This window comes from Pteronotus mesoamericanus, unplaced genomic scaffold, assembly GCF_021234165.1.
Source record: "Pteronotus mesoamericanus isolate MK-2021 breed Mesoamerican mustached bat unplaced genomic scaffold, CSHL_Meso_final contig_116, whole genome shotgun sequence".
Classification (NCBI taxonomy): Eukaryota; Metazoa; Chordata; class Mammalia; order Chiroptera; family Mormoopidae; genus Pteronotus; species Pteronotus mesoamericanus.
Genome location: NW_026555027.1, coordinates 36462352 through 36483648, shown reverse-complemented (window position 1 = coordinate 36483648; position 21297 = coordinate 36462352). Strand labels below are relative to the sequence as shown.

The 21297-nt window shown below is 34.9% G+C and overlaps 1 protein-coding gene across 1 annotated transcript in view; it reads right to left on the bottom strand.

Annotated features, from left to right (window-relative positions):
- The window catches only part of NAALADL2 (N-acetylated alpha-linked acidic dipeptidase like 2), a 796061-nt gene extending 775328 nt beyond the window's left edge, over nt 1-20733 (bottom strand). The window contains exon 1 of the mRNA XM_054575719.1: nt 20550-20733. Coding sequence (XP_054431694.1) covers nt 20550-20592 — 43 coding nt within the window. The 5' untranslated portion in view covers nt 20593-20733. The remainder of the gene's footprint in view (nt 1-20549) is intronic.
- Between the last annotated feature and the right edge of the window lie 564 nt (nt 20734-21297).

Below are 21297 nucleotides of genomic sequence, written 5' to 3'. Positions count from 1 at the left end.
TTAGTCACTTAGTAGCCGTTTGACTTTCCAGATCAACTGTGACAGTAGATCGATGCTGTGTTAAAGTAACCCCTTATCTTACTTAGTAATGCTTCATTCACATAATTTTTATTATTATTATTATATTTTATCATTAGTTATTATCTCTTACTGTGCCTAATTTATAAGTTAAACTTTATCATAGGTATGTATATATAGGAAAAGACACAGCATATATATGGTTCTACACTACCTATGATTTCACGCACCTACTGGGGGTCTTAAAAGGTATCTTCCAAGGAAGAATTACTGTAGTAAAATATTGCAAACAAGAGACAATGGTAATTGAGATCAGAATGGTGTTAGTGACAGTGAAGAGAAGTGGTCAACCTCTGGATGTATTCTGAGGGCATTGGTATTAGCATTTCCCAATGGACTAAGAGTAGGCTGTGAGAAAAAGGATAAGGTTTTAATGTTTGTTTTATGGGTTTTTCGTTTGTTTGTTTGTCTTTTAGGTTGAGCAACAGAAAGAATGGATATAGATTACTTCCTACTGGGATGTAGAACAGCAAAGCAGGTTTGGAGGAGAGTATCAGATGTATAGCAAAGCTTGAAACATCTATTCAATATCCAGGTAGAGAGGGTACGTACGTAACTAGCCATAAAATTCCAGGATTCAGGAGAACGGTCAGGAGTAGATATGGAAAGTTGAGAGTCCTTAACGTGAAGTTGCATGTGATCACTGAGGAGAAAAAAAAGACAGAAAAGAGGACAAAGGGCCGACTCCGGGGGCATTCCAACATGAAGAGAGAAGAGCTAGTATGTGAACCAGCAAAGGAGATTGACAAGAAACAACTTAGTAAAGCAGGAAAAAGCCAAGAAAATGTGATACCCTAAGGCCAGGAAAGAGTGCTCAACAATGTCAAGTGATGCTCATAGATAAAGTAGGGTGAAGATTAAAAATTTATTAAAAGATTTAGAAACAAAAGTAATTAGTGACTTTGATAAGAGTCCTTTTGGTGGACAGTCTGAGAAAATGCCTGAGGGGCATGGACTTAAGAGGAAAATAAAAGGAAAGAAATAGGAGGCAGCTAGCAAGGACAATTACTTTAAAAAGTTATGTTACAAAGGAGTAAGAAAAATAGGGCTGTAGCTGGTGGGATGAGAAGAAAGGCCAAGAAAATTGTGATTAATCTTATTAATAAATGCAGATTTTCAAAATATTTTAATGCAAGCCATTATACAGAATACATTGCTTGATTTACAAAACAAAAAATTAATACATAGAAATTTTAAAGTGATATGGGAAGGAGAATAATATATATTTCAAATTTGTGAATGAATTATTTACCTCTAGAAGACAAAATAAATAAAATTTAAAAAAGAATCATGAGCCCTGGCTGGTGTGGCTCAGTGGATTGAGCGCCAGCCTGCAAACCGAAGGGTTACCAGTTAGATTCCCAGTCAGGGCACAGGCCTGGGTTGCGGGCCAAGTCCCTGGAAAGGGGCACACGAGATGCAACCACACATTGATGTTTCTCTCCCTCTCTTTCTCCCTCACTTCCCCTCTCTAAAAAACTAAATAAATAAAATATTTAAAAAAAATAAACATAAAAATGAATAAAAAAGAATCATGAGGCAATAACAAAAAGCCACTTGTGAAGAATTATATTGGATCATTTTAGGCCAGAGTATTATAAGAATAGAGTTGAGATAAAGTGTGTGTGTGTGTGTGTGTGTGTGTGTGTGTGTATTAAAGACAAGGTCATTAAAAATAAGAATCAAATTCTACTTTTAGATGGGAGACTATTGTGCTAATCTACAGTAAATGAGATTAGCTAGGAAATCTGGCTTTCACAAGATAAAGGAGCAAAACTGGGTTTCTTCTTTATTTGTAATTAAAACTATCTATAGTCAGGGTGTTACTTAATAAAATAGATTTATCATACCAATTCTACTTGCCACATTAACAAAGGTGAATGAAGTAAATATAGAAAGATATGCATAAAATACCTTGAAAGCTGTACTTGTGTGCTGGAAGGCTATTTATGCTTCTATAAAACAAAAAAATTCAAAAAAAACCCAGAAGCCCACAATGCTATTTTGGCTTGTCCTATGCTGGAAAAGCTGTAAAATATTTTTTATGCATTGCTATATAAAGTAACTTTAGCTAAATAGGCTTATTGAGATTGAAGAAAGATAGTAATACAGAATTTTATATAAATGATGAAGGCCACAAAAGGCCTACAGGAAAACATGATATTGGCACACTGAGTTTTCTTTATATGTGTTCTTCAATAAAAAGGACAAATAGACACATGGCTCTTCTATCATCTAACTGGCCATTTTTAATTTAATGTGTCTTCTGAGACACCCTAATTATGAGATAGTCAGACATCAGATATGTTATCTTCAATAAAAAACAGGACATGAGACAGGGGGAAGGTGCAAAAAAAAAAGCTTATTAACTAATATATAACTAATATAGAGAAATCTTTCATTTCTATTCTCAATTTGCTAATCAGTAATTCACTATATGCTCAAATTCAAGTATTATTAAATACTTTTACCTTAAAGTACCTTATGAAATTTGTTTATTTTTGAAGGTCTTATTAAATTGTGCCTACATAGGTACCACTTCATTATGTATCCAGAGTTAATTGAAAAGATGTCTCAAGGCCAGATGCTAAAGTGACCACATTTGAGGGCTCCAGTGTGTCACTTTGTGTTCTTTTTTAAGCTCATTTTATGTCAAATGTATACATAAAAGTTTACATTTGTATAGAACACTCTTGGTTTTAGAAGAGTCTTAAAACACCATCACGATGACATTCTGAGTCTCCTTTATATTATCCCGAACTAGGGGTAATTCAACTTATGTTGAACTAAATCTGTTTATAAGGAGTTCACTATTTTATAATACTAATTTTTTTTCTTATAAAGCAAAAAAGCACACCATTTTTAAAAGTTCTTCCTTATGTTCAGCTAAAATCTCTTGCCTTGCAGCTACTATCCATTGGTCTTAGTATTTCCCCCTTGCAAATCTACGTAACAATTGTAATTTATAGTCAACATTACATATCTTCAAATACTCACTTAGGATACCTGCAGACACTAATAGTTATGGCTCTTTAACTTAAGGAAAATGTATTTATCATAAAATGAGCCCTAAAAAACAAAGTTGAAAGGTAACAAAAAGTCCTGTAACTAAATGGTTGTATTTAAAATATTTAGTTTTTTGTTGCATTTGGGGGTTTTTGTGGGCGTAGGGGCAGTGAGGGGACTTCTTCTGGATGCTTAATACTAGCAGAGTTGAGATATGAGCCAAGACTGACGAAATCTCTATTTAACTCACATGCTAATTTGTGAAAGGAGGTCTAAATTTAGCTCTAAGAACACATTGATCAATTTCATGAATTTAACTGTTGTACTGAATTACCAAAATACAATGTTTGGTGGAGAAAGGAGTATCTATATAGATGCAAAATATATGAAAATGGACCTTAAAGGTAAAACTTTAAGTCATTTGTTCAAATGGTACATGTGATGGGCTGAATAGGTATGTCCTTTCAAAATTCCTAAGTTGAGCCCAAATGCCTAGTCTGATGGTACTGGGAGGTGGGGTGATTGGGAGGTAATTAGTTTTAGATGAGGGCATGAGGGTAGGGCCCCATGATGAGGTTAGTGTCCTTATAAGAACACCCAAGTCCAAAACACCCCTTCTTCAGGCCATCCTACCAATTGAATTTTATTAAAAATTCAATGAAACAGGGGAAGGGAACAAATCATTAACACAGTCAATAAAATCATTTAGCTATATAGATTTTCAGGCATTGGAATTTCAAGTATGACCCAGCTAATGAGGAAAAATTAAGGAAGAGGGTAGAATAAGACCTCTCAACGTTAAAATCTCAACAGCTGTCATGCATGTGGTATTTTTGAAGAAAATAAAAGGTGTTATCACACAAAAACATTTCTCCCACTTATGCTTGAAGTTCCACCATTATAAATATAACAATTTACTGTGAAGAATTATATTGGATCATTTTAGTCCAGAGTATTATAAGAAGGTTATATGGTAGGAGGGATGAGGGGAAAACGACTAGAAGGTGGTTAGCCATGTTACTAAGAAAAAGTAGCTAACAGGTTCAAGAGTAAAAACAAAAGCAAACTTTAACTGCTCCACTTGTTTTCAAAAGGCCCTGTCTTCTGTGTTTTACTGTGAGGGAGTCTTAGAATATGAGCCCAATGCTAATTAGTATTCTCCCCTACCTTTGCAATACAATAATAAAAAACTACTTTCTGTACGTGTAAAATGTATCATCGTGCTAAAGTCCAAGATTATTTGTCCTATTGATTAATATCTGATTACATTAATATTTACAGCATGCATTATTACTTATTATAAAAATAGATCCAGTTGAAATGTTAGGTTTTTGTACAAGTCTCACAATATACATATTATTTTTCATAAAAGATTACAGGATTTCATTTTGATCTATTTTTAAGTAGGTTGTTAACAGGGAACTTTAAAAATTAAAGTATTAATATAAGAACTATAGAGGTATTTTTATTTATCCTAAGCACTTATCTTTATATTAGAAATATGTATCTAGCACTTTTACATTTAGTTTTAATGATCTATACAAAATGAAAAATAGGCAAATAACATTCTACCTTAATCCTCACTGGCAATATATCACTTTAATTTGAGATTGCTCTTAAATGCTGACCAGAAGTTCAGAAAAATTTTTGCTATTCTTATTTTTATACTGCAAATTGTAGTTACTTTAGTCACAAATTAAAGGACCCAGAATTATTTTGTTTTAGAAAACAAAACATACTTCTGTTTCTCTGGAGAAAAATCAAAAAGTCCTAACAGGGATATAGTATGATATCAAATTAATAATACAACTTTAATTAGAAAAAAAATTTAGAAATCATCTTAATGCTGATTGCGTTATGAGTACCTTGAAAATCTGATTAAATCTGTTTACCTTGTGTCTTTTAAAAAATGTACGTGAAAACAAAGCTCCTTAATCTTGGGTTTATCAACTGGTGAACCATTAAAAAGTGGTCCATGAAAAGGTTCATATTTCTCTTGAATTTCTACCCAAATGTTTGCATGTGTGTACATGGTGAATAATTATTTTATTTGTCATCTACAATCTTCTCTTTCACTCGAGCTTTTGATTATTTCTAAAAATTTGTGATCAAGGCAAGGGCACATACGAAAGGAGTCAGGTATCCTAGCAGTGGGGAGGATACCAGATTGCACAAGAGCACATGTTCATGTTTCAGAAATGTTAACCACAGCTGAGGTGAGCTGCTTTTGTGGAAAGGACTACATTTTCTTCAAGAATTTGCTCTTCTATGAGAACAGAATATCAATGCTTCTTGACTCCAGTCTCTCCTACTGATACTTACTGTGCCAAGTTAAAATACTTGCATGGTGGACAAGAAAGTGGCATGGGGATTTCCTGGCCCTGTTTCCTGCCAAATTGACAGGTTGCATTGCAGCAGGTGCACAGCAAAGCGATTAAGAATGTACAGGTTGACAAAACACGTGTGATATGACTGCAGGCATTTTATGTGAATGACATGGCATGGCAAGTATTTGCCTCAAGAGATTTTTACCTAGGGTTCTGGGGTGTGAGGATAATATATATGGAAATAAAAGTATCATTGAGAAGGTGAGTGCTCAAGGAAAAATAACCTTGAGTAAGGTCTACATAAATGAAGTACATTGCAATGCAAAGTATATTTTTGCTACTTAAATAAAAATATATATGTCCTATTTATGTGCATAGATGCAGTAAGCATCTGTCTTGGGTGATGTGATTTTTGACTGCTTTACAACTCATTCAGCTGCTAGGGGGACAGAGAGCCTGGTTTGTCAAAATTCATGATTGGAAAAAAATCGAACATCATCCAATTCACTTTAAGAACACATTTATCCCTCAGTATCAACCTCTGCACTTCTAGGATGCCTTGACTCTATAGTTACACATGTCCGGAGATGAAGGAAAAACAGAATGCTATCATCCACTCGGTTTAACATTTGACTAGTCTTAAACCTCAACTGTAATCAGTTGTATCCTAGGCTACAAAAACCAGGTCAGAACTCCAGTAACTAATGTTCATTGGACTCACAGTATAAACTAATGTTTGAAATTCTCCCAACAGGCCAGCATTCCTTTGTACAACTGGTTTTTTCTTTCTAAAATAATTTTCCTTGTATTGAATTGGAAAACTTTTCATAAAGAACATGTATGAATGACATGGGCATAGACAACAGGGTGGGATGGACCGTGGGAGCAGGGAATAGGGCAGGACGGAGGAGGGCAAAAGGGGAAAAATGAGGACAACCATAACGGAACAAACAAGATTAAGTAAAATAAAAAGATAAATAAAAGGAGGAGTTGAATATCACTTCTCTGCTTAAATGTCCCTCTTTCCGTTGAGTGGCTTCCTTGGCAGATGACTTACCCACGTAAGATAACTTGAAAGCTGGTAATAGCTTTACATATTGTTGTGAGAATGAAATGAAGTGACAAATAAAATTCCCAGGATCGGTACTTTGCATATAATAGCCTTCCTATACCTACTTTTAAAATATAAAATTTTGGCCCTGGCTGGTGTGGCTTAGTGAATTGAGCGCCAGCCTGTGAACCAAAGGGTCACTCACTGGTTCGATTCCCAGTCAGGGCACATGCCTGGGTTGTGGGCAGGTCCCCAGCAGATGGCGCGCGAAATGCAACCACAAATTGATGTTTCTCTCCCTCTCTGCTTCCCTCTCTTCACCTCTCTTCTCTTCTCTAAAAATAAATAAATAAAATATTTTAAAAAATAAAATAAACTATAAAATTTTGTAAAATACCTAAATCCTATGACTAATGTTTGTTCAGAAGCACTAAACTGACTAAGGTACCTTATTTTACATAATTCTCAATATATATCATTGCAGAAATTTGTAATATGGATGAGAAAATCTGTACCTATCAATAGCTTCTCTTTCAATGTTTAAGATTGAAACGAAATTAAATCTGGTTTGAAATTTTTGCTTATACCTGACATGCCTAAAAATAGACCCTCTAAAACCTGTCTTCTCCAGATTATATCCAGGATATATGCAAAAGTTACAAAGAAATGTAGGTGGCAGCCCCAAAATTAAAGCATAATTGGAGAACATTGCATTTTTTACAAAGAAATACAGACTTGTATACTACCTTTCAAAAACCATATTTTGAGTTTCAGTTTTTACATAAAGTTAAATTTAATTGATTTGTGCCAACCAGTGCATCGGGAGCCACTATTTGGGAAATTATGTCCATGGAACGCTTAACAAATTCTTTAACCAATGGATTTAATTACATTGTAGGTTAGAAGAAAGGGGTAGAGGAGAACTGACTGATGATTACTACTCACTCGTTCCCAATGTGAGGAGGTAGAGGGTGTCCTGTGGCAAGAAAATCAATATTGACTCCTTGCTGATGCTCTCAAAATAGCAACTTTAATAGTTGGGGTCATAAAGATACTGAAACCCCCAAACTGACCTAAATGAGACAGCACAATATCAGAATTAAATGATCATGCTTTAATTAGTTTCCTAAATTCAAGAGAAAAATAATAAGAGACTGTTTTATCAGAGAATTTTGAGATATATATATATATATATAACTATTTCCTTGTAGTAGGGGGAGACACCAACTAAGAAGGGCTTCTGATGGCTAACTGGGCTCACATCTTAAGAAGCAGGGTCTAGCAGCCTTTTCTGCACATGGGCTTTTCACTCACTCCGCACTGCAGGAAGAAGCTGGCGCTGGACTGCCTGTCTGTACTCAGGCCCTGTCATTTGAGCCAGTCCTTATAAAGGAGTTCTGGAATTCTCTTTCAATCAATAAGGCCGATGCTTAAAGCCACATGCAATTAGAACTGCGTAGCTATATACCCATGAGCTTCTTAACCAACAAATCAGAGTGGCTCCATTCAGACCAAGAAGAGAGTGCCTTTGTAACAAGCATGCTGCAGAGATCTGGAGTCCTCATTTGCATGAGGATGGACCACCAAGGGCCTGGGGACTCGACTTCTGACTATGACTTCTGACTATCGTGAGGCAGTTCCCCTCTGGCTCTTGAGAGCACACTTTCCCTTTCCACCAAAACTATGTTTCCCTGGCTAAGCAGACCAGCACAAAGCAAAGCAGAGGCAAGCTGTCTAGCCAGATAGGAGCATGGCCCAGGGCTACATCATAGCCACGCTGTATCACAATTGAGCTATAAAGGTTTCCTCTTCACCCCGCTCCAAACTGGGGATTCCTGTTGGCATTGAATTGGTCCCAGTAACTATTCTTCTCTTAATCTCCTCCTCCTCCTCCTCCTTCTTCATAGATGTTAGATATGTTTAATTTTAAAAGAATATAGGTTTTCACATATTTTACTGATTTAAAGATAAAAATTTGTGAAATAATTACTTCTAAAATAATAATCACAATGTTCATCATTCTATATAAGCTTTGGAGAACCTTAAATATGTAACTTAAAAGAAGGTTCCTAAATAGGCACTCCTTTTTTTCTGTTAAATATTAGATATAAGTAAAAGTACCATTAAATAAAAGTACCATTAAATAATTTTCTTAAAACAATGGAATATATTTCTTAACTAAAATGTGTGATCCTTGTTTCCAGAGGAAAGTTGTGCATAGGAGATAATCTTTAAGTCTCATAACTTTTATGTTACTCAAGTTCAACCAAAAAAAAATGCCCTTTACATCTACTACCTCTGATTCCTCTGAAATTCCTCATTTTTAGTCTGTGTGGCATACTTTCACTGGCTACAGAACAAGAAAGCAACAACTTTCTGATGCCAGATGCTGAAGATCAATAGCTATTTCCCAAAGTTTATAGTATAATTAAAATGTGTAACAAGAATGATTTTCTCTTCAAACCCTAAGGCTAAGCCTAGAATTATTGACTAAGTCAAAGTTATGTGGTGTAACATTTTTTATTTTGTTTATGGATGATATAAAAGAGTTTATGGCTTTTACATATAATTTGTTAAATTATAAACACTGAAGAGAAAATATCCTCTGCATCAGCAAAATATCTATTGTTTAAAAACCTCTTTAAAGTGTATTTTGTTGAGGTAAATCTATATCCCTTTATATCAGTTTGTGACCACCGAAAACTTCAAACTCAAGGTTAATTGTCAAAACATTCTTGTCTTTAGTAGAACCCATTTACTTCAAACTATTCTTTCAGAGCTTTATCACCTTCAATAAAAGCCCCCGAATGTGGGTATGATGAAAATATCATAAGAACATGAGGGTAGGCAGGACAAGGGAATTCATGATGTATCCAAAAAGAAAACAGCCTGTGCATCCATGGAGTTCGGTCAGTTTTTGTGAACCACAGTGTCCATAGAAAAGCAGATATATCAGCTATAGAATGAACCGTGAATAAAATATTAACAGTCACTAATTTTTGTATATAGATGTAAATGATAAGTATTTAGAATACTATTTGAAGAGTATTTTTGTTTTTTTAGGTAACTTTCTTAAAATGGTACATCTGGGAAATATAGAGGTTAATAAATAATAAAGTCAGAAATACCCTAGATTTAAATACTAGCTTTGCCTCTTGATGGTTTTTACTAAATGTCCAATTATATTAGTTGTTCTTTTCATTATTAACAATAAAAACATAATCCTACAAACCCAAAGGGCTTGACATTTTTTAGTGCATAAACTTTGATCCAAATCTTACTTTGCTCTCTTCAGAGTCAAACCGAGGCGCATCCCCACTCCCAGGGTAGCATAGGTCTGTCTCACTCGTGCTCTGTGGCCAGTGGTATATACACAGGAGCTTTGCTCTAATGTTACGTAGATGAGAACATACCACTGTACAAGCCTAGAGGCTGTGAAGAAGCCTCGGTGTTCCATTGTTTTTCAAAAGCTGGACGAATTTGTAATAAAATGGATTTTCTCTTCTAGTATGGCTATAATCCAATGGCGTGCAATGTGAAGATAATAGCCGGAATAGGCTTATGGGGTGGTACTACATATTAAAGCTTAAATATTCCAGAATCACAAGCTCTAGCTAAATCTACAGACAAGGCAATCACACACATGAGCATACACATGCACATACCATGATACATACTCGCTCACGCACACACAAACTTAATCAAGTCTCTATGAAAGCTGCCAATAATTAGCCTATATTGTCTTCCTGTTGCTTTTTCCACAGACACTATCTCCTAACTTCCCAGAGGCTGCTTCTGGCCAAGTCTTTCATTTATCTTTCAGGAATCCAACACCCCACACACAACCTCACCCTAACTCTTGGCTGGAAGAACTGATCCCTCACTGCAAAGATGCAGGCCATTTGGCATGTACCCCACCTTGCTCTTCTCTGGAACTGAGTGACTCTGTCATTACACTCACTCATCTTATTCATCCTTGCAGAGAGTAGTCCTGTTCTTTAAAATTACCCTAATGATCAAAGTCCTCGTCTTCATCAGACACTCCTCTGTTTTAGCTCCTTCATCCTCTCCCTCATTGACACTGTTTCTTCATTTGTGAAAACTAAAAATTAAACCGACCTCTTAGAACTGTTGTGTTCTTACTGCCTCCTTGGTTCACTCTTCTTTTTTCTGCTCCCTGACTGTCTTCACTGTGGCCATTGCCCATGGCACAATTACGGAACGTCTGAGACTTCAGGCTTTTCATAGCTTGACTTTGTCATTTTGTCTTCTCCTTTCACCTCATTCCTGATAATTCTCAAACTGTTTCTTTCTCATCCTTACCTTCATTCCACGTTTGAATCACCAAATCTCAGCTACTCCATTATGGCGTCGTTGACTACTCCTCACTCTTTCTATTTAGAAATCCTCAGTATGCATTTCCCACAAATTCTGTCATCTGCATCTTCTCTCTTTGCCACGACTCCATCTCAGTTTCTTTTTCTTCTGTTCAGAGTTCAAATGTTACTGTTTTCTAGGTTCTGCCATTAGTCTTCTTCTCATCTGCCCTTAACATTTCTCTTTGCGTAATCTCACCTATCCACACTGCCATCTAGTTTGAATAATTTCCAATGCTTTAATTTCATCCTAGTTCTCCCTCCCACGGTCTAGACTCAATTTTGCAAATTAAGTCCTGAACATTTTCATGAATATATGATTTCGAGTTTAAAATCATTTTGTTTAAGGCAGTCTCATTTTATTTCTCATCTATAAACTGTTCCCCATCCCAAATCCCTACATCAGTTAAAAATACTTTTCTCTCAGTCACTTGAACCAGATACAATGTTTTTACAGCCCTTTCCTCTTTCCACACTTAACATAAACACCACTTTAACCTCAAGTATCTCTCAAATTTAATGTTTTTGTCAAATAAACTAAGCTTGCCATCACTGTGCAATGATGGATGAGGAGGAAGATGAATTTCCAATAGAACACGAGAACAGCTTTCTATCTATAAGGGAGATATAGTCATATAATTATTTATATTTATATTTATTGAGCATACACACCTACCTCATCGGTCGCTTGTGAAGATTAAATAAATAATATATGCTGAACACTTAGAACAGTCCCTGGCACCTAGCACACACTTCATAAATGTTTCTTCTATCGCCAGCACCACCATCATTACCACTAATTCATACTTAGACTGCTTGAGAGCACCTTGGTAACCCCAAACAAAGTCAGTACACCACAGAACTTGAGAAAATGAGGAGGAACAAATTTTCTAATTTTGAATGGCAATGCATTGCTCCTAACCTCCTAGAATCCCTTATGCCAATTAAGTGTTCTTTTAGAAAAAGGTCTCCTTCAATTTTAAAATATTTTATTAATCATTTCTTTTTTTTTTTAGTTAAGGCATCTTGTTTTATTATGTTCTGTATTTACCATGTTAAATGACTTCTACTTTATTATGCTCAACTAATTTTCATGTTGGAATAAATATAAAGTGCATTTTATGTTTGCTTTTTTTTTTCTGAGTATATTAAAATTATACTTAAAATATACTATGTTTTAGTTATGGTCCTAGGCACTAGAAATATAGCAATAAACAAGTCAGCTATGGTCTTTCATCTCAGAGAGAGAATATTTTATGTCAGGCATATAAGTAATAAACAAATATATAAAAATGACTCATGGCAAGATATTAAAAGAAATAAAATCAGGCAATAAGGTAGGGACTGGCTGCTTTAGTTTGAGAGTCTAAAGAAGGTATCACTGAGATGATATTTGATCTGATAACTGGATGACAAAAATGAACAAGCCAGGGGAAGTTCAGCAGAAACTACCAGTGCACAGAAGTCATAGAACAGGGATCAGTTGCTGTGTCTGTGGGAGGAAGAGAGAGGCCAAGATAGTTGTCAGAATCGGGTAAGTTTAGTAAAGGTCTGCCTAGATTAGTACCCAATGAATACTAGATATATCTTCTTTTTATTAATGTGATTATGAAGATAAAATTACTAATTAACCAATATAGGTAAATAGGAATTTCATATAAGGAAGATTCTATAAACTAATGTTATTGTGAATTGTGTTTTTGAGTCACATAAGAGTGTTTTGATAAATACAATTTAGTCATTATTAATTCCTTGAAATAAAAGCCACGTTATAAGTTTTCTAATCTAGAAAAAAAAAAAAAGATGATGCTTAAAAGAAATCCATAAAGGTCAAATGCTAAACTGAAAAGAATGTAAAATAGGAACTTAAAACTGAGGAGAACTTAAACTCAAAAATGAAAAGGTTATAATTTTCTTATTAATTTTTTTCATTCCCCCCGCAAATTCCTATTGAACTTTGTCCAAAATAAAAACATAGGCAACATCATTACCTCATTGTACCAGGAATTTATGAAATCTCTGAAGTCGATTTATAATGTAATATGAATATTAGAAGTACCAATGTGCTTTCTTTTTCCTCTTACTCTTTGTCCCTGGCTTCCCCTCTTCCCCCTTCCCTAACCACATCTGCCACAGTGACTATAACCCTTCAGTGACCAAAATGAACATAAAACACATGTGCAAAATCAGTAGAAACCCCAGAGAAGAGGAGGCAATTGAGTAATGCTTATAAAATGTATATATAGCAACCTAATTTTCAAAATGACTTATTTATATTCTGAAATGTTAATAGTGTGAATATTTCAATTATGTGAATATTTAAATTTTATTGTCTGTATTTCTTAATTACTCTTTTGTTTTATTTACTTTTTTAAATTTCAGATTTGCATTTAAAATATTTTTCTGTATAATATTTTTTTCCTGACAAATGTCTGGTAGAATGGTGCAGCAGCTTATGGAGATCAAAGAAAAGTGTCCATGTCAAGATTCTGATGAGTTAAATGATATATTTTTTTACCTCTATATCTTTTTAAACTTTATTTCTCAGAATTGCCTAATCAAAATCCTCTCTACCGGTTAGGCCTGTTTCCTGGGACCTAGAGAAATTATTCCGATTTCTATCACCATGTCTAATGGAAAAATCTATGCATCTATTTAATAACTGATGAGTTTTTACATCATTTGAATACCCATATATTTTGCAACAAATTTTTTACTTTCCTCTGGCTGCTATGAAGATCGAAAGCAAATTTGTAACTTGTTAGGTAGCTGTTTACAATGTTCTGGCATATATTTTGTATACAAAGTTTAACTGTTACATTACTTTAACCTTCTTTTCTCTTATGCATACTCATTTGTAGCCTATTTCAAAATAGGAATTCTTAGACAATTCTTTTTATTTTCAATAAAAGAGGAGCCCTGGCCAGTGTGGCTCAGTTGGTTGGAACATCACCTCCTACACCAAAAGCCTGGGATTCGGTTTCCAGTCAGGGCACAGGCTTAAGTAGTGAACTCTCTCCTCAGTCTGGGCCCACATAGGAGACAACAAATATTCCTATCTCACATCGATGTTTCTTTCTCTCTCTCTTCCTCTTTCTCTAAAATCAATAAACTTTTTTTTTTAAAGAGGAGAGGAGATAAAACAAGTAAATACTCAGATTTAATTTCTATGTATTTTTCTCTACTGTTAATTTTGTCAGAAAAGACTTCTTTCATTCTGGCTAGTTATTCTATTTTACCAAACCTGCTAGAGTCAGTTTACATTGTATCTTCTTTATGAAATTCTCTATAAATTCCTAGGTTTTTCTATAATTTTTTAAGTATGGGTTTGTATTTATAACAATAGGCAAGAACAATATAACAATACATACAACTAAGAATTGGCAAGAATGGAAGCAACTTTCCCTTGGTTTTGTGTTTTTTTGTTTGTTTGTTTGTTTGTTTGTCAGAGCATATTTCTCTACCTCTGAAATCTGCCACCAAGAAATGTTGATACAATGAAGAATTTTGGAGGATTTATCAACAGTTAAAAGGAAGATGAAACTTGCCTGCGATTGCATTAAAGGTCCATAAACAAAGAATAAAATAAAACAAGGTAACACTTCAATCCTCTCTGGTTCTAATGCCCTGTTTTCAAAGGAACTCATTTTTGAGAAAACAAAAGAATCACAGAAATGGAAAGGTTTCAAGAGTTTAGTCAGTCCTCAAAAGAACTGCCTGAAGTCACAGAGTGAATTGATTTTGTTTAACATGCACATCTTTTGCATGTTCATATGACTTACATTAAATTCAATAGTTGACTTTTCCAAAACATTTGTCTTTGGAACTTTTTTCAGTAGGTAGGATTTTATACCAATCCTCTAAGTCACACTCACTTTATTTAGTGCACAATACACAGCTTACAATGATTAGGGGTTTAAAGAGGACACATAGATTGCATTTCAATGTAAATTACAAAGGCACTTATCAATGCACCTTCCAAAGCGTTCAGCTATGGGCATGGTTAGGCAACTATCAACAGCGCAACAAAATAGCCCTGTTCAATAAAAATATTTACACATACTTTTCCTAAAGAGAGGTTAGAAGCACAAGGGATCAAGTGAACTCAGTGTCTTTTAAGTGTTTTCAACCTAATCATATTTTCTTTCCAATCTTCTCAGTTGCCTATTTTTCCTTCATTTATATATCAAGCATAATGCCTTCCAATAATAAGTACATGCTTGGTTAATAATCCTGCCCCCCCCAAAAAAAACTGTAATACAAAAGTTGGCTTACTGTCTTACTCAGCTAAATTTGTTTAAACTCTTTCCAAAGTCTAGAGAATAGACATACAATGTAATAATTATATGCTGTTTATACATGTATAATCATCAAATTATTACTGCACTCTTTGTTTCTTTTTTTTAAGAAAAAAGAAGCAGATTCAAAGACAGATCCAACCTTTTAACTTTATGAAAAATTTTAATAGCATTATTAATAATAATATTTAAACAATCAAGTCATCCTGTAGTTATGTATCACCTTTTCTTCAAGATTTTATAGTGATTTTAATTGAAACTTAAAACATTTCCTTTAAAACAATTTGTGTTATAAAATATAATTTAAATCAAAGGGAATTAAACTCTGCTTTTCAGACCATTTAAAGAGTACAGGAACTATAAATTTCAAAGTGTTTGAGAACTGGCTTTTCCTCAGCTGCAGGTTTCAACTAAGAACCATGTTTTTAACCACCTTTGTCTCATGTTCTGTGCAAGGGTATCACTTTCTATTTTACTTCTAATAGGGTAAAGATACTATTTCTATTTAGAAACACAAGGAAAAGAGACCTCCTCAGCTTAGTTATATTATTTTTATTAAGTCTCTCTTTTACATTATGTCAGAGTTCATCTCTGAATCTCATTTGCCTGTTCCGAGGATTCTGTCTCACACCTGGGGAAAATCCCTGAGCCATCCTCACGTGCACCACTGACATTTAGGTTGACTCACCTGGAATTTCATGCTTTAACATTCTCTGCAATTTTACTTGCTTCAAATATTCTCACTTTTGTCCTTAGAAAAGACCTCTCCAGCAGAGCTTCAACTCCAAAATGCCCTGCTACCTCAATATCTAAAATCAGCTCCAAAATGTGTCAGTGCTCCAAATGATTCCCACCTATCATTACGAGCTAGTGAAAGTCTTTCCTCCTCCTGAAACAGGAGCTTCTTGCACTATTCTTAATTGAAATGCTGTTAAAGGTCTACAGGCTGGGGAGACTCCCAAACTGGTTCGTCCTCTTTGGAGTTTGAGAAAGATTTCAAGACACTCACAGGCATGGTTTACGATGATGAATGCAGAGATATTTTTCCACCACCGAAGTAAACATGCACAGCAAACCAGTATAACAGGTTGGCGATTACGGTACTGTTGCCCTCCAGCTGCAACTTAGAAGCACAGACATCAAGGCACCTTCCTGTCTAGTTTTTTTTTCCTCCCCCTTTTACTAGCCAAATAAAATAAGTATACTTCCTTTAAAAAATGACTATATTATGAGAAACATTCAATGAACGTGCCCAGGGACTTTCAAGCCAACTTCCCTGGTTGTGATGAAAGTTAAGTAAATGTATTAAAAGTCAATGAAACTTTTATGGATTCAAGAGAAAACCCAACCCAGATGGACCAGGTATCGATAACCTGACTGAATACTGGGCAATTTTTTCCAGGCCGTAAGTGGAGAAACTGAAAGATGTTAATAGGGAAACCATTTATGAGCCTTAGTTCCCTTTTTGAAATAGAAAACTAAAGGCCTACAGAAAATAATGTGACAAAATTCTCTATAAAATTGTGGGTTTTGGACAGTTAGGGTGGAGACCTGGCAACAGTTTCTGGGGAATCAAGGACAACTTCCTTCATAGGATCTTTGCTACTGTTCGAAGTAGAAATATTGGACTCAAAGCCCTCTAAGTTCCCTGCTCCCTTGGAAGTTTTAATAATCTACAGACTTTTTTTTTTCCTGATTCTGATAACCAGCTTCTCCTTCATATGTTAGCAAAGAGTTCTCTCTTCTTTGCTGACTGCTGTCTAACGCTGGCCTTGAATTCCACAAGGTATGGACAACTTGTTTGTACTTAGAAACATTTTCCTCTGAGCTCCTAGTTTTTTGTTGACATTAGTAGATTCCTAGATCTTAAGAACCAAGAAGCACTGAGGGAGAAAGGAGGGCTATAATTAGAAGATGCTCAAACAATTCCAAGCAGATGACAGTGGGCAGCCTAAGTGCCAAGGCTGTGCTGAGCAGCCCCAGGCAGACCCCCGCTCAAGGAAATCTCTCACAGAATTGCTCTGGCATTGAACTCAGGGATACCGTGTATTCACATAATTCCAAGGATGAATTTATATATTATATCCTTTATGAAGAGGCAAGTGACCTTGGAAATGCTGTAACCAAGGGAGAGGAAAAAACATAAAATGGAAAAAGCTCACCAAGGATTGAGTTGCTGAGGTGGGAGGGACTCAGGGGATGTAGAGATTAGCTGGCAGGTTCTTTCCTTTTTAGGGATTCTAACTAGAATCTGCTCTACTAGCTAAAAGGTTTGAGAGAAGTAGGAAAAAAAGTAAGGGGGACTTACCTGTCCAAGGGTAGCTTGTGGAGAAACCTTAGCCTAAGGCATTTTCCAGGTAGCTGGTCGTCTCGGAGGACATTGTAACCGTCCTCTCATCCCAGCCATGGCCTTTCACTACTGCCACAGACTGACCAAGTGCCACTCAGTGGTGCATGTGGGTCCTCGGCTACCGTGCAAAGCAATGATGCTTCCTTTTCTCAGCAAATAACAATGTTCAAAAAGCACTTGTTTCTACTTTTTTGCCATGTTATATATACATTTTATTTATATTTTCAAAAATCAGACAGAAAATTCTAGCATTCTCTCTTACCCTAGATAATTCCATGTTGTGAATCCTGAGAATAGTATAAACCTTTATGTAGGCAATTGTTACATAATTCTCTGCGGGGTTACTTTTCTTTGGACTGAAAGGGAGAGATGTTGTCTATGTTTGAAAAGATAATTGAGATCTGTTCACAGTAAGCTGAAGATAACTTTTATATTCATTTAGAAAAAAAGAAGTTCCCAATGCTATTGGAAATATTAAATGGTGATAGATTATGGGACCCACTAACCAGGGCAAATTCAACCCACTTCTGGGGTATAAAAACAGGCCAGAAGCCCACAGGAAGTAGCATTAACATAAATAATCTTTGACAGTGTCTGTGGCCAGCCCTCCTGGTTCTGACTAGAGATAGTCCTATGAATCTAGACAATCTAGACACATGGCTTTAGAAAACCATTATTCAAAGCACATGGCAGAGTTTTAATAATAATCTACTGCCGTTTATTATCTTCATAGCCAAAACACTTAAATCATCTATATGTTTACTGTACAAAACATAGTATTTAAATAGTCATTTCTATTAGAGAACATTCATTTATAAGTAGAGCTGATAATAAGTAGTATTATTTTAGAGAACTTCGAATCTTTTCATAAGTGCTGTTAAGTCAACGTAAAATTACCTCTTACTTTCACACCTAAGAGTAACCTGCAAATTATCTTCCTAGCACTTTCATTTATAATTTAAAATAAATCCAGAAATAACTAAAAACCAACAACCAAAGTACCTTTGCTTCTCATTAACTCTCACCTCATTAACAAGTTCACTGAATAATCTTAAGGCAAATACAACTGAAATGGAAACATTTCAATATTCCAAGAAGATATATCTGAAAATTTTGGAGATCTACCAAGGATATATTTATCTTAGATAAGATCAGGAGAGAACCCATTTCTTATTGAAAAGTTTTCATAAAATGCACAGAGGAAAACATCCTGGGGTAGAACTGATCTCACAAGCATTTCCCAACTACAGAAGATTTATAGATCCAAGCTCACCATTTTCTAACTGAAACCATGACACTCAAATTATTTACTATAGTTTTGTTTTAAACTGTGTGCATTTTCTTATATATATATAGATTGTGAATTCTATAATACTTGTGTGCGGATGTGTGTATGTGTGTGCAGATTTTTCATATATATATATATATATATATATATATATATATATATATATAGTGTTACCCTTTTATATTGGGATATAGTACCAGAAATGTAACATATAGAGAAGCGCCAGAGAAAAACAAAAACAAAAAATCTATACATACACTAAGTCTATAAAATAAGAAATAAATATTACCCACGATTCTGACACAAAAAGGGATGATAAAGAGGGAAGGCAGAGGCCTGGTTATTTCTTAGTTTATTTCACTTCCTTGAATGCTGGCTCATGACACACCGCACAGTTCTAGGACAGGCTGTGCAGGTGGTTGCCAAGTAGTCATCTACAGTTTCTACAAAATCATTATTATATGAACTCTAACAACATATATATTTTTAGAGGACAGCTATCATGGACATAATTTAGTGAGATACAAGCAATAACCACAGGCATAATATTATTTTGTACATAAAACACAAAAATATATAATATTATGGAAATATGCTAAACAAGCTTTTTATCTTTGTTGTTTTTCTTTAATGGAATATCCTAAATGACTTTTTTAGTAATCTTTAAATTACAAATGATTTCTAAAGCATTTTATGCAGTATTTCAAAAAACATTTTTGGTAAACAAACAGAAATAAAAAAATAAGATTCTGAGATTCTTAAGCATGTTAAGTGGAGAAATAAAGAAAATAAAGAAAAAACACGCTTTCTGGAAGATAATTTAACTCTATAAATTAGATGCTATCCTTTTATGACTAGGTATATCTATGATCATCTTATTGTTGTTCTGACATGTGTTATATTTCACACATATAGTTTTATATGTTTGATTATATGTATTAAAAGAAAAACTGTGTGGTTTGGAAATTTTCTTGGTGGTAGCTTCACAAGAACATAACTGAACAAAAATGGCATTATAAGTAGATTTTTAAAAAAATCTTGATTAAAATATTACTTGTAAAGGTGGTAAATAATTCATAAGAAAGTAGACTACTGAAAATCATGGCACACATAAACATCAGCCCCATTTTAAAAAATGTTTTTTCTAAGAAAGAAGTTCTCTTACTCAAAAAAGTGAAAAGTGTGAGCAACCTTGTACCCGTGTCTATCAACAAACCCAACCACAGAAGCTAAATCAAGCCAACATCAGCAAAGCCAGTCCCTTCAAAGGACAGAGGCATCTGATTAAAGAAGACATGTAAAATAAACCGCTGTCCCCAATTGATATGCTCTCTTCTGAGATCCTGTTTTCCACTTAAAAAAATAGTTATATTAATTACAAGGACACTTAGCTGATAAGTGCCACAGATGGCAAAACATAATTACAAATAAAAATTGCAGAAGTAGACACAAAAATCAATGTTCTGTCAATGTTGGAGAAAGTCTAACATAAAACATGCACCACAAGTTGGCTGCACCATTTCTCCACCACTGCACTACGGAGTAAGCACAAGGCTCTCCCCGTGCTCCACAAATCTGTCTGTCTGTGCTGGCCAAGTTGCTGAGCACAACAGAGAGCCAGTTTTCTTCTGAAACAATTCCCACCTTTTCTTCCTACCTTCACAGCACACCTTGAAACTCCGTGGGCTAACTACACACACACACACACACACCCCCTGTAACCAACACTGCTTAAATTTCTTTTTGCAAACATTTCCGAGACTGTTGGCACTTACCTTGCAAGGATGTGTTAGGTAAACTTGCTTCATTCTCTCCCATCTTATTATTTCTTTTTAAAGGGCGCCAAACAGTTTCAAGTTGTTTCAGTTACCCTGCTAGAGTTGTGACCTTCTGACTTTCTACTGTAGTATTGTAACAGAATACTACCTGCTTTCTTCTGTGAATAATTACCATTCTGCTTCCTGAGTTACCTGGGCTTGCAGGACCTGTTTTACTATGAAGTGAGATCACATCCTTTGATCCAATGTACTGCTATTAATGTGTGCTTCACAAAACGTGGCTTTGTTTCAGTTTTAATATTAACTTTTAATTCCCTACTTTCACTTTAGTCCCAAAACAGATTGACATTTTTCCCCCAGAAAGAGTGTTGATACTACCAGCACTAAAAGATACAGAGCCAGAGTTTTGTTTGTTTGTTCAGTGTTTCCATTGTGTTTCTCTTATAGAAATAAAATAAAATTTAAAGTGAACTTTGCAATGTCCATTTTTAAAACTACAGGGAGCTAAGGAAGAGTATGGAAATCGGTTTTGTGCAGTGGTGAAAAGAAGAAAATGGCTCTCCAATATCCCCAATACTAGCTGTATAAGTATAAGTGAGGAATGCTTCTTCTCTGAGATTCAGCTTCCTCAACTATACGATGGAGTTAAATATCTATTTTAGAGGACTAGTATAAAAATGGAGAGTAATAATGTATGACTGTGCTAAACATTGTGAATGGCAGATAACAAATAAACAAGCATAAT